Source organism: Cottoperca gobio, chromosome 16, assembly GCF_900634415.1.
Source record: "Cottoperca gobio chromosome 16, fCotGob3.1, whole genome shotgun sequence".
Taxonomy (NCBI): Eukaryota; Metazoa; Chordata; class Actinopteri; order Perciformes; family Bovichtidae; genus Cottoperca; species Cottoperca gobio.
Genome location: NC_041370.1, coordinates 20019631 through 20032205, shown reverse-complemented (window position 1 = coordinate 20032205; position 12575 = coordinate 20019631). Strand labels below are relative to the sequence as shown.

At 35.8% G+C, this 12575-nt stretch overlaps 3 protein-coding genes and 1 pseudogene across 3 annotated transcripts; all 4 read right to left on the bottom strand.

The window, feature by feature from the left end:
• Positions 1 to 776: 776 nt before the first annotated feature.
• LOC115021230 (hepcidin-like) lies at positions 777 to 1313 on the bottom strand (annotated as a pseudogene).
• Positions 1314 to 3697: 2384 nt separating this feature from the next.
• LOC115021199 (hepcidin-like) lies at positions 3698 to 4312 on the bottom strand. Its single transcript, XM_029451453.1, has 3 exons — positions 4226 to 4312; positions 4049 to 4126; positions 3698 to 3874 (listed from the first exon to the last, which is right to left on the bottom strand). Exons 1-3 carry the CDS (start codon positions 4310 to 4312, stop codon positions 3779 to 3781), a joined length of 261 nt encoding a protein of 86 aa, XP_029307313.1. The 3' UTR covers positions 3698 to 3778.
• A 2464-nt stretch (positions 4313 to 6776) lies between these two features.
• On the bottom strand, positions 6777 to 7463 carry LOC115021197 (hepcidin-like). The gene is made up of 3 exons (XM_029451447.1): positions 7307 to 7463; positions 7130 to 7207; positions 6777 to 6955 (listed from the first exon to the last, which is right to left on the bottom strand). Exons 1-3 carry the CDS (start codon positions 7391 to 7393, stop codon positions 6860 to 6862), a joined length of 261 nt encoding a protein of 86 aa, XP_029307307.1. The 5' UTR covers positions 7394 to 7463; the 3' UTR covers positions 6777 to 6859.
• A 2346-nt stretch (positions 7464 to 9809) lies between these two features.
• On the bottom strand, positions 9810 to 10381 carry LOC115021195 (hepcidin-like). The gene is made up of 3 exons (XM_029451445.1): positions 10295 to 10381; positions 10118 to 10195; positions 9810 to 9943 (listed from the first exon to the last, which is right to left on the bottom strand). Exons 1-3 carry the CDS (start codon positions 10379 to 10381, stop codon positions 9848 to 9850), a joined length of 261 nt encoding a protein of 86 aa, XP_029307305.1. The 3' UTR covers positions 9810 to 9847.
• Between the last annotated feature and the right edge of the window lie 2194 nt (positions 10382 to 12575).

Below are 12575 nucleotides of genomic sequence, written 5' to 3'. Positions count from 1 at the left end.
TAACCTTCAACAAGGCATGGAGCAGTAGTGCTAGCTGGCTATGCTATGTGATGCTTATGTGTTGATAATGTGTAATTTGTTTTGTACAGTTGCTAGTTGTTTCTGCTAACTTATCAATACGTACTTTTTAAAATTAATTATTAATTTACGAATAGCAGTAAACAGTAAACAGTAAAGTTGTTGGTAAATTACAGTAACCTACATTTATTTAATTGTGCCATTTATCAGTCAATGTAGCACTTTGAGCTTTGTTTACTCAAATGAAAAGTGCACTTATAAATACAATTTATTATTATTATTATTGTTATTATTATGTCTGTGAAGTTTGAAATTGAGCTTGATTGGATTTTTATACTTTCTATATATTAGTATTCTTGTCTGCATAAGTTGTTACTAAGTTTGCAGGAAACATGACATTTATATCATCAGACGTACAGTATGCTTTCATGAACTGGCTCTATATTAAATCACTGATGGATATCAGAGTATTGTAGAATTGAGAGAATAGAGAAAGCCTTGAAAGTTGAACTATGATAATAATTTTTATTCATAAACAACACTTTTCCAAACTATATTCTATTCACAGTTAAATGTATTGTTCATAGACTTTAGTATATGCAGACACTTGGCAACATATGTAATCACATCATATGCAGCCATAAACTACAGCAAGATCAAATCAGAAACATCCTCAACATTTACATGTCATAACTACAATTGCTTCAAGACAAAAATCAGAACAAAGTATTATTTAGTGTTTGTTGCAGCAGAATTCCTCAGAATCTGCAGCACAATCCGCAGACGCCGGGGGTGCAACAGCCGCAGCAAAATTTACACTTAACACCGCGCTTCTGTCTGTTGTTGTACGGCATCTGTGTGAGAGACAAAAGACATGAGCAATGTGTTCGTCTGCAGCCTCATCACTCTGTGTATTCTCTCTCCTGCTATGGAGAGCATCAGGGCACTTTGTAGGGAAAACACACATTTACTTTACATTTGAATTCTCTCAATGTATTTGGCCAAATTCCTTCAGTTAACTTCACATACCTTCCACTGAGTCCACTGACTGTCTCCTCATGTTCAGTAACTGGACTGTCATTGCTCATTGGCTCCTCCAGCTCCTGCACCTGTTGATGAATTGTCAACATTTACAGTAGGAGACACTTTTTAGCATTTTGACAAAACATTAACAGTTCCTAAGTTAATCAAATGAGTAAAGTGCTTACTTCAGTGACAGGGACAGCAGAGCTCTCCTGGATACAGATAAAGGTGAGCACAACGGCCACTGCAACTGCAACACTGAATGTCTTCATCTTAGGAGGGTTTCACTGCTTTAAGTTAAATCTTTGACTCTTGTGTTGACTTTTGTCAGCTCCTTAGACTTCTTCACCCGTCTGATGGTTGAGTGTGTAAGATGTGCTGGTATTTATACTCACTGAGGCCTCTGTTGCCTCATCAATGAAAGCACCTGCTTTCACGAAGGGGCTTGCATCATGGGGTCAAGGTGGGATGCTGGGAATGAAAATGGGAAATTTCTCAGCCATGGTCATTTGGACATTTTCTTCTTTATGCTTTGAAATACATTTATATCATAGAACATAATGTTTCTGCTTATTCTTAGATGTCAAGCATTTTATCAATGCAGAACCCGCATAGCATGCAATATTAAATGACCAATTTAGTAATCAGTTATTGTCAACTATTTGGTTTTCAGCAACTTCAGTTTATCCAAATATATTGTGCATTAAGCAAAATCCCCAACTTCACAATCATTACTAACATAGTAGTCACCTGGGGCCAGTTGTATAACACTCTGTGAAGATTCATGACTAAAACTGTGTGTAGACACAAATACAGAAATATGCATACACAATCTTTACTTTGGATTCATAAAGCCACACGTACGTTCATTATGGAACTGGGCTAAAACCAATGTGTCAGTTCCCGTCATAGTCTTGCCTTTTTGTTTGCCAGCAATAAATGTTTTTAGCAGATCCCCACATCGTTTTTTGGAAATGGTGTTTTGTGCAGTTCGTGTGCCATTTATTTGTCATCATTCAACCCTTGGTGTGTTTTGTTTGTGAACATGTGTAAGAATATTGGGCAGTGTATTGACATGTTTCCATTAATGTCTCACACCAAACTCATAGGTAAACTTTTATCATTTGGCTAACCCTAAGTGTGTTGATAACGTGTCTTTGTGCAGGGACTAGAGGCCGATGCAAACGTATGCTTATACAAAATATACTTCCACTCTTTGTTAGAATGAAGAATATAAAGAACAATAATGGCACCTGATGATGACACAAACAATCAATTAAACTACAGTATATTGTACAAAAAGCAAAATCCCAGACTTATCTCACTCTCACTTACTGAAAACATGACTGACAGAACTTACCTGCTTCCAGTAATGTGTTTTGAATCACAACTGACTGATGCTTGGAACAGAAATGGGAAATGTTCTGCTTTCAACATTTGGCCATAGTGTTACTTACAGTACCCTCTTCTATGAGGGGGGCTTGCATCACTCTCTGAGGGATGCTGGGAATCAAAATCTGAAATTCCTCAACAATAATTGGAAATTCTCTATTTTTGTCTGTTCCACATATCTATTATTAATTTATCTTTGCTCCTATTGCTTTGTTTAGAAGTACAGCTAAATAATCAAAGTTATGCTTATTATACATATTCTGTACTTTGAAGCAGCTTTCAGTTACATACAATGAAAAACCCACATAACTTACGATATTTGAATGAAAGCCGATTTTGTAAACGCTAATGTTTGTTGTTGTGTCGTAACTAGAGCCTGATACCAGCTTGCTACATCACTGCGGTTAGCTTGCTAATGAATGATAATCAAAGAATATGCTAGTTTCTTGATTAGGGTTAGGGGTTAGTGCTAACATGACCAACTCTAACTTTAAGCTGCTGTGTGGGAATGTGGAATTTATATTGTACAACTAGGCTACAGCTGCTAGCTAGCCAAGAGAGTCTTCTTTATCAAACAAACAAGTTAATGTATAACCTTTAATGAGGCATGGAGCAGTAGTGCTAGCTGGCTATGCTATGTGATGCTTATGTGTTGAAAATGTGTAATTTATTTTGTACAGTTAATTGTTTCTGCTAACTTATCAATACGTACTTTTTAAAATTAATTATTATTTACGAATAACAGTATGGAGTTGTTGGTAAATTACAGTAACCTACATTTATTTAATTGTGCCATTTATCAGTCAATGTAGCACTTTGAGCTTTGTTTACTCAAATGAATAGTGCACTTATAAATACAATTTATTATTATTATTATTATTATGCCTGTGAAGTTTGAAATTGAGCTTGATTGGATTTTTATACTTTCTATATATTAGTATTCTTGTCTGCATAAGTTGTTACTAAGTTTGCAGGAAACATGACATTTATATCATCAGACGTACAGTATGCTTTCATGAACTGGCTCGATATTAAATCACTGATGGATATCAGAGTATTGTAGAATTGAGAGAATAGAGAAAGCCTTGAAAGTTGAACTATGATAATAATTTTTATTCACAAACAACACTTTTCCAAACTATATTCTATTCACAGTTACATTTTTTGTTCATAGACTTTAGTATATGCAGACACTTGGCAACATATGTAATCACATCGTATGCAGCCATAAACTACAGCAAGATCAAATCAGAAACATCCTCCACATTTACATGTCATAACTACAATTGCTTCAAGACAAAAATCAGAACAAAGTATTATTTAGTGTTTGTTGCATCAGAATTCCTCAGAATCTGCAGCACAATCCGCAGACGCCGGGGGTGCAACAGCCGCAGCAAAATTTACACTTAACACCGCGCTTCTGTCTGTTGTTGTACGGCATCTGTGTGAGAGACAAAAGACATGAGCAATGTGTTCGTCTGCAGCCTCATCACTCTGTGTATTCTCTCTCCTGCTATGGAGAGCATCAGGGCACTTTGTAGGGAAAACACACATTTATTTACATTTGAATTCTCTCAATGTATTTGGCCAAATTCCTTCAGTTAACTTCACATACCTTCCATGAGTCCACTGATGTCTCCTCATGTTCAGTAACTGGACTGTCATTGCTCATTGGCTCCTCCAGCTCCTGCACCTGTTGATGAATTGTCAACATTTACAGTAGGAGACACTTTTTAGCATTTTGACAAAACATTAACAGTTACTAAGTTAATCAAATGAGTAAAGTGTTTACTTCAGTGACAGGGACAGCAGAGCTCTCCTGGATACAGATAAAGGTGAGCATGACGGCCACTGCAACTGCAACACTGAATGTCTTCATCTTAGGAGGGTTTCACTGCTTTAAGTTAAATCTTTGACTCTTGTGTTGACTTTTGTCAGCTCCTTAGACTTCTTCACCCGTCTGATGGTTGAGTGTGTAAGATGTGCTGGTATTTATACTCACTGAGGCCTCTGTTGCCTCATTAATGAAAGCACCTGCTTTCACGAAGGGGCTTGCATCATGGGGTCAAGGTGGGATGCTGGGAATGAAAATGGGAAATTTCTCAGCCACGGTCATTTGGACATTTTCTTCTTTATGCTTTGAAATACATTTATATCATAGAACATAATGTTTCTGCTTATTCTTAATTCTCAAGCATTTTATCAATGCAGAAGCATTTTATCAATGCAGAACCCGCATAGCATGCAATATTAAATGACCAATTTAGTAAATCAGTTATTGTTAACTATTTGGTTTTTCAGTAACTTCAGTTTATCCAAATATATTGTGCAATAAGCAAAATCCCCAACTTCACAATCACTACTGACATAGTAGTCACCTGGGGCCAGTTGTATAACACTCAGTGAAGATTCATGACTAAAACTGTGTGTAGACACAAATACAGAAATATGCATACACAATCTTTACTTTGGATTCATAAAGCCACACGTACGTTCATTATGGAACTGGGCTAAAACCAATGTGTCAGTTCCCGTCATAGTCTTGTCTTTTTGTTTGCCAGCAATAAATGTTTTTAGCAGATCCCCACATCGTTTTTTGGAAATGGTGTTTTGTGCAGTTTATGTGTCATTTATTTGTCATCATTCAACCCTTGGTGGGTTTTGTTTGTGAACATGTGTAAGAATATTGGGCAGTGTATTGAGATGTTTCCATTAATGTCTCACACCAAACTCATAGGTAAACTTTTATCATTTGGCTAACTTTAAGTGTGTTGATAACGTGTCTTTGTGCAGGGACTAGAGGCCGATGCAAACGTATGCTTATACAAAATATACTTCCACTCTTTGTTATAATGAAGAATACAAAGAACAATAATGGCACCTGATGATGACACAAACAATCAATTAAACTACAGTATATTGTACAAAAAGCAAAATCCCAGACTTATCTCACTCACTTACTGAAAACATGACTGACAGAACTTACCTGCTTCCAGTAATGTGTTTTGAATCACAACTGACTGATGCTTGGAACAGAAATGGGAAGTTTTCTGCTTTCAACATTTGGCCATAGTGTTACTTACAGTACCCTCTTCTATGAGGGGGGCTTGCATCACTCTCTGAGGGATGCTGGGAATCAAAATCTGAAATTCCTCAACAATAATTGGAAATTCTCTATTTTTGTCTGTTCCACATATCTATTATTAATTTATCTTTTCTCCTATTGCTTTGTTTAGAAGTACAGCGAAATAATCAAAGTTATGCTTATTATACATATTCTGTACTTTGAAGCAGCTTTCAGTTGCATACAATGAAAAACCCACATAACTTACGATATTTGAATGAAAGCCGATTTTGTAAACGCTAATGTTTGTTGTTGTGTCGTAACTAGAGCCTGATACCAGCTTGCTACATCACTGCGGTTAGCTTGCTAATGAATGATAATCAAAGAATATGTTAGTTTCTTGATTAGGGTTAGGGGTTAGTGCTAACATGACCAACTCTAACTTTAAGCTGCTGTGTGGGAATGTGGAATTTATATTGTACAACTAGGCTACAGCTGCTAGCTAGCCAAGAGAGTCTTCTTTATCAAACAAACAAGTTAATGTATAACCTTCAACGAGGTATGGAGCAGTAGTGCTAGCTGGCTATGCTATGTGATGCTTATGTGTTGAAAATGTGTAATTTATTTTGTACAGCTGCTAATTGTTTCTGCTAACTTATCAATACGTACTTTTTAAAATTAATTATTATTTACGAATAACAGTATGAAGTTGTTGGTAAATTACAGTAACCTACATTTATTTAATTGTGCCATTTATCAGTCAATGTAGCACTTTGAGCTTTGTTTACTCAAATGAAAAGTGCACTTATAAATACAATTTATTATTATTATTATTATTATTATTATTATTATTATTATTATTATTATTATTATTATTATTATTATTATTATTATTATTATGTCTGTGAAGTTTGAAATTGAGCTTGATTGGATTTTTATACTTTCTATATATTAGTATTCTTGTCTGCATAAGTTCTTACTAAGTTTGCAGGAAACATGACATTTATATCATCAGACGTACATTATGCTTTCATGAACTGGCTCGATATTAAATCACTGATGGATATCAGAGTATTGTAGAATTGAGAGAATAGAGAAAGCCTTGAAAGTTGAACTATGATAATAATTTTTATTCATAAACAACACTTTTCCAAACTATATTCTATTCACAGTTACATTTTTTGTTCATAGACTTTAATATATGCAGACACTTGGCAACATATGTAATCACATCGTATGCAGCCATAAACTACAGCAAGATCAAATCAGAAACATCCTCCACATTTACATGTCATAACTACAATTGCTTCAAGACAAAAATCAGAACAAAGTATTATTTAGTGTTTGTTGCAGCAGAATTCCTCAGAATGTGCAGCACAATCCGCACCCGCTGAAGTCGCAACAGCCGCAGCAGAATTCACAGTCAGCACCACGCTTCTGTCTGTTGTTGTACGGCATCTGTGTGAGAGACAAAAGACATGAGCAATGTGTTCGTGTGCAGCCTCATCACTCTGTGTATTCTCTCTCCTGCTATGGAGAGCATCAGCGCACTTTGTAGGGAAAACACACATTTACTGTCATTTGAATTCTCTCAATGTATTTGGCCAAATTCCTTCAGTTAACTTCACATACCTTCCATGAGTCCACTGATGTCTCCTCATGTTCAGTAACTGGACTGTCATTGCTCATTGGCTCCTCCAGCTCCTGCACCTGTTGATGAATTGTCAACATTTACAGTAGGAGACACTTTTTAGCATTTTGACAAAACATTAACAGTTACTAAGTTAATCAAATGAGTAAAGTGTTTACTTCAGTGACAGGGACAGCAGAGCTCTCCTGGATACAGATAAAGGTGAGCACGACGGCCACTGCAACTGCAACACTGAATGTCTTCATCTTAGGAGGGTTTCACTGCTTTAAGTTAAATCTTTGACTCTTGTGTTGACTTTTGTCAGCTCCTTAGACTTCTTCACCCGTCTGATGGTTGAGTGTGTAAGATGTGCTGGTATTTATACTCACTGAGGCCTCTGTTGCCTCATCAATGAAAGCACCTGCTTGCATCATGGGGTCAAGGTGGGATGCTGGGAATGAAAATGGGAAATTTCTCAGCCACGGTCATTTGGACATTTTCTTCTTTATGCTTTGAAATACATTTATATCATAGAACATAATGTTTCTGCTTATTCTTAATTGTCAAGCATTTTATCAATGCAGAACCCGCATAGCATGCAATATTAAATGACCAATTTAGTAAACCAGTAATTGTTAACTATTTGGTTTTTCAGCAACTTCAGTTTATCCAAATATATTGTGCAATAAGCAAAATCCCTAACTTCACAATCACTACTAACATAGTAGTCACCTGGGGCCAGTTGTATAACACTCAGTGAAGATTCATGACTAAAACTGTGTGTAGACACAAATACAGAAATATGCATACACAATCTTTACTTTGGATTCATAAAGCCACACGTACGTTCATTATGGAACTGGGCTAAAACCAATGTGTCAGTTCCCGTCATAGTCTTGTCTTTTTGTTTGCCAGCAATAAATGTTTTTAGCAGATCCCCACATCGTTTTTTGGAAATGGTGTTTTGTGCAGTTTATTTGCCATTTATTTGTCATCATTCAACCCTTGGTGGGTTTTGTTTGTGAACATGTGTAAGAATATTGGGCAGTGTATTGACATGTTTCCATTAACGTCTCACACCAAACTCATAGGTAAACATTTATCATTTGGCTAACCCTAAGTGTGTTGATAACGTGTCTTTGTGCAGGGACTAGAGGCCGATGCAAACGTATGCTTATACAAAATATACTTCCACTCTTTGTTATAATGAAGAATATAAAGAACAATAATGGCACCTGATGATGACACAAACAATCAATTAAACTACAGTATATTGTACAAAAAGCAAAATCCCAGACTTATCTCACTCTCACTTACTGAAAACATGACTGACATAACTTACCTGCTTCCAGTAATGTGTTTTGCATCACAACTGACTGATGCTTGGAACAGAAATGGGAAATGTTCTGCTTTCAACCTTTGGCCATAGTGTTACTTACAGTACCCTCTTTTATGAGGGGGGCTTGCATCACTCTCTGAGGGTTGCTGGGAATCAAAATCTGAAATTCCTCAACAATAATTGGAAATTCTCTATTTTTGTCTGTTCCTCATATCTATTATTAATGTATCTTTTCTCCTATTGCTTTGTTTAGAAGTACAGCGAAATAATCAAAGTTATGCTTATTATACATATTCTGTACTTTGAAGCAGCTTTCAGTTGCATACAATGAAAAACCCACATAACTTACGATATTTGAATGAAAGCCGATTTTGTAAACGCTAATGTTTGTTGTTGTGTCGTAACTTAAGCCTGATACCAGCTTGCTACATCACTGCGGTTAGCTTGCTAATGAATGATAATCAAAGAATATGCTAGTTTCTTGATTGGGGTTAGGGGTTAGTGCTAACATGACCAACTCTAACTTTAAGCTGCTGTGTGGGAATGTGGAATTTATATTGTACAACTAGGCTACAGCTGCTAGCTAGCCAAGAGAGTCTTCTTTATCAAACAAACGAGTTAATGTATAACCTTCAACGAGGCATGGAGCAGTAGTGCTAGCTGGCTATGCTATGTGATGCTTATGTGTTGATAATGTGTAATTTGTTTTGTACAGTTGCTAGTTGTTTCTGCTAACTTATCAATACGTACTTTTTAAAATTAATTATTAATTTACAAATAACAGTATGAAGTTGTTGGTAAATTACAGTAACCTACATTTATGTAATTGTGCCATTTATCAGTCAATGTAGCACTTTGAGCTTTGTTTACTCAAATGAAAAGTGCACTTATAAATACAATTTATTATTATTATTATTATGCCTGTGAAGTTTGAAATTGAGCTTGATTGGATTTTTATACTTTCTATACATTAGTATTCTTGTCTGCATAAGTTGTTACTAAGTTTGCAGGAAACATGACATTTATATCATCAGACGTACAGTATGCTTTCATGAACTGGCTCGATATTAAATCACTGATGGATATCAGAGTATTGTAGAATTGAGAGAATAGAGAAAGCCTTGAAAGTTGAACTATGATAATAATTTTTATTCATAAGCAACACTTTTCCAAACTATATTCTATTCACAGTTACATTTATTGTTCATAGACTTTAGTATATGCAGACACTTGCCAACATATGTAATCACATCATATGCAGCCATAAACTACAGCAAGATCAAATCAGAATTATCCTCAACATTTACATGTCATAACTACAATTGCTTCAAGACAAAAATCAGAACAAAGTATTATTTAGTGTTTGTTGCAGCAGAATTCCTCAGAATCTGCAGCACAATCCGCAGACGCCGGGGGTGCAACAGCCGCAGCAAAATTTACACTTAACACCGCGCTTCTGTCTGTTGTTGTACGGCATCTGTGTGAGAGACAAAAGACATGAGCAATGTGTTCGTGTGCAGCCTCATCACTCTGTGTATTCTCTCTCCTGCTATGGAGAGCATCAGCGCACTTTGTAGGTAAAACACACATTTACTGTCATTTGAATTCTCTCAATGTATTTGGCCAAATTCCTTCAGTTAACTTCACATACCTTCCATGAGTCCACTGATGTCTCCTCATGTTCAGTAACTGGACTGTCATTGCTCATTGGCTCCTCCAGCTCCTGCACCTGTTGATGAATTGTCGACATTTACAGTAGGAGACACTTTTTTGCATTTTGACAAAACATTAACAGTTACTAAGTTAATCAAACGAGTCAAGTGCTTACTTCAGTGACAGGGACAGCAGAGCTCTCCTGGATACAGATAAAGGTGAGCACAACGGCCACTGCAACTGCAACACTGAATGTCTTCATCTTAGGAGGGTTTCACTGCTTTAAGTTAAATCTTTGACTCTTGTGTTGACTTTTGTCAGCTCCTTAGACTTCTTCACCCGTCTGATGGTTGAGTGTGTAAGATGTGCTGGTATTTATACTCACTGAGGCCTCTGTTGCCTCATCAATGAAAGCACCTGCTTTCACGAAGGGGATTGCATCATGGGGTCAAGGTGGGATGCTGGGAATGAAAATGGGAAATTTGGACATTTTCTTCTTTATGCTTTGAAATACATTTATATCATAGAACATAATGTTTCTGCTTATTCTTAATGGTCAAGCATTTTATCAATGTAGAAGCATTGTATCAATGCAGAACCCGCATAGCATGCAATATTCAATGACCAATTTAGTAAATCAGTTATTGTTAACTATTTGGTTTTTCAGTAACTTCAGTTTATCCAAATATATTGTGCATTAAGCAAAATCCCCAACTTCACAATCACTACTAACATAGTAGTCACCTGGGGCCAGTTGTATAACACTCAGTGAAGATTCATGACTAAAACTGTGTGTAGACACAAATACAGAAATATGCATACACAATCTTTACTTTGGATTCATAAAGCCACACGTACGTTCATTATGGAACTGGGCTAAAACCAATGTGTCAGTTCCCGTCATAGTCTTGTCTTTTTGTTTGCCAGCAATAAATGTTTTTAGCAGATCCCCACATCGTTTTTTGGAAATGGTGTTTTGTGCAGTTTGACTGCCATTTATTTGTCATCATTCAACCCTTGGTGTGCTTTGTTTGTGAACATGTGTAAGAATATGGGGCAGTGCATTGAGATGTTCGCAATTATGTCTCACACCAAACTCATAGGTAAACCTTTATCATTTGGCTAACCCTAAGTGTGTTGATAACGTGTCTTTGTGCAGGGACTAGAGGCCGATGCAAACGTATGCTTATACAAAATATACTTCCACTCTTTGTTATAATGAAGAATATAAAGAACAATAATGGCACCTGATGATGACACAAACAATCAATTAAACTACAGTATATTGTACAAAAAGCAAAATCCCAGACTTATCTCACTCACTTACTGAAAACATGACTGACAGAACTTACCTGCTTCCAGTAATGTGTTTTGAATCACAACTGACTGATGCTTGGAACAGAAATGGGAAGTTTTCTGCTTTCAACCTTTGGCCATAGTGTTACTTACAGTACCCTCTTTTATGAGGGGGGCTTGCATCACTCTCTGAGGGATGCTGGGAATCAAAATCTGAAATTCCTCAACAATAATTGGAAATTCTCTATTTTTGTCTGTTCCACATATCTATTATTAATTTATCTTTTCTCCTATTGCTTTGTTTAGAAGTACAGCAAAATAATCAAAGTTATGCTTAATATACATATTCTGTACTTTGAAGCAGCTTTCAGTTACATACAATGAAAAACCCACATAACTTACGATATTTGAATGAAAGCCGATTTTGTAAACGCTAATGTTTGTTGTTGTGTCGTAAATAGAGCCTGATACCAGCTTGCTACATCACTGCGGTTAGCTTGCTAATGAATGATAATCAAATAATATGCTAGTTTCTTGATTATGGTTAGGGGTTAGTGCTAACATGACCAACTCTAACTTTAAGCTGCTGTGTGCGAATGTGGAATTTATATTGTACAACTAGGCTACAGCTGCTAGCTAGCCAAGAGAGTCTTCTTTATCAAACAAACAAGTTAATGTATAACCTTTAATGAGGCATGGAGCAGTAGTGCTAGCTGGCTATGCTATGTGATGCTTATGTGTTGAAAATGTATAATTTGTTTTGTACAGTTGTTAATTGTTTCTGCTAACTTATCAATACGAACTTTTTAAAATTAATTATTAATTTACAAATAACAGTATGAAGTTGTTGGTAAATTACAATAACCTACATTTATTAATTGTGCCATTTATCAGTCAATGTAGCACTTTGAGCTTTGTTTACTCAAATGAAAAGTGCACTTATAAATACAATTTATTATTATTATGATTATTATTATTATTATTATTATTATTATTATTATTATTATGATTATGTCTGTGAAGTTTGATTGGATTTTTATACTTTCTATGTATTAGTATTCTTGTTTGCATTAGTTGTTACTAGGTTTGCAGGAAACATGACATTTATATCATCAGACCTACAGTATGCTTTCATGAACTGGCTCGATATTAAATCACTG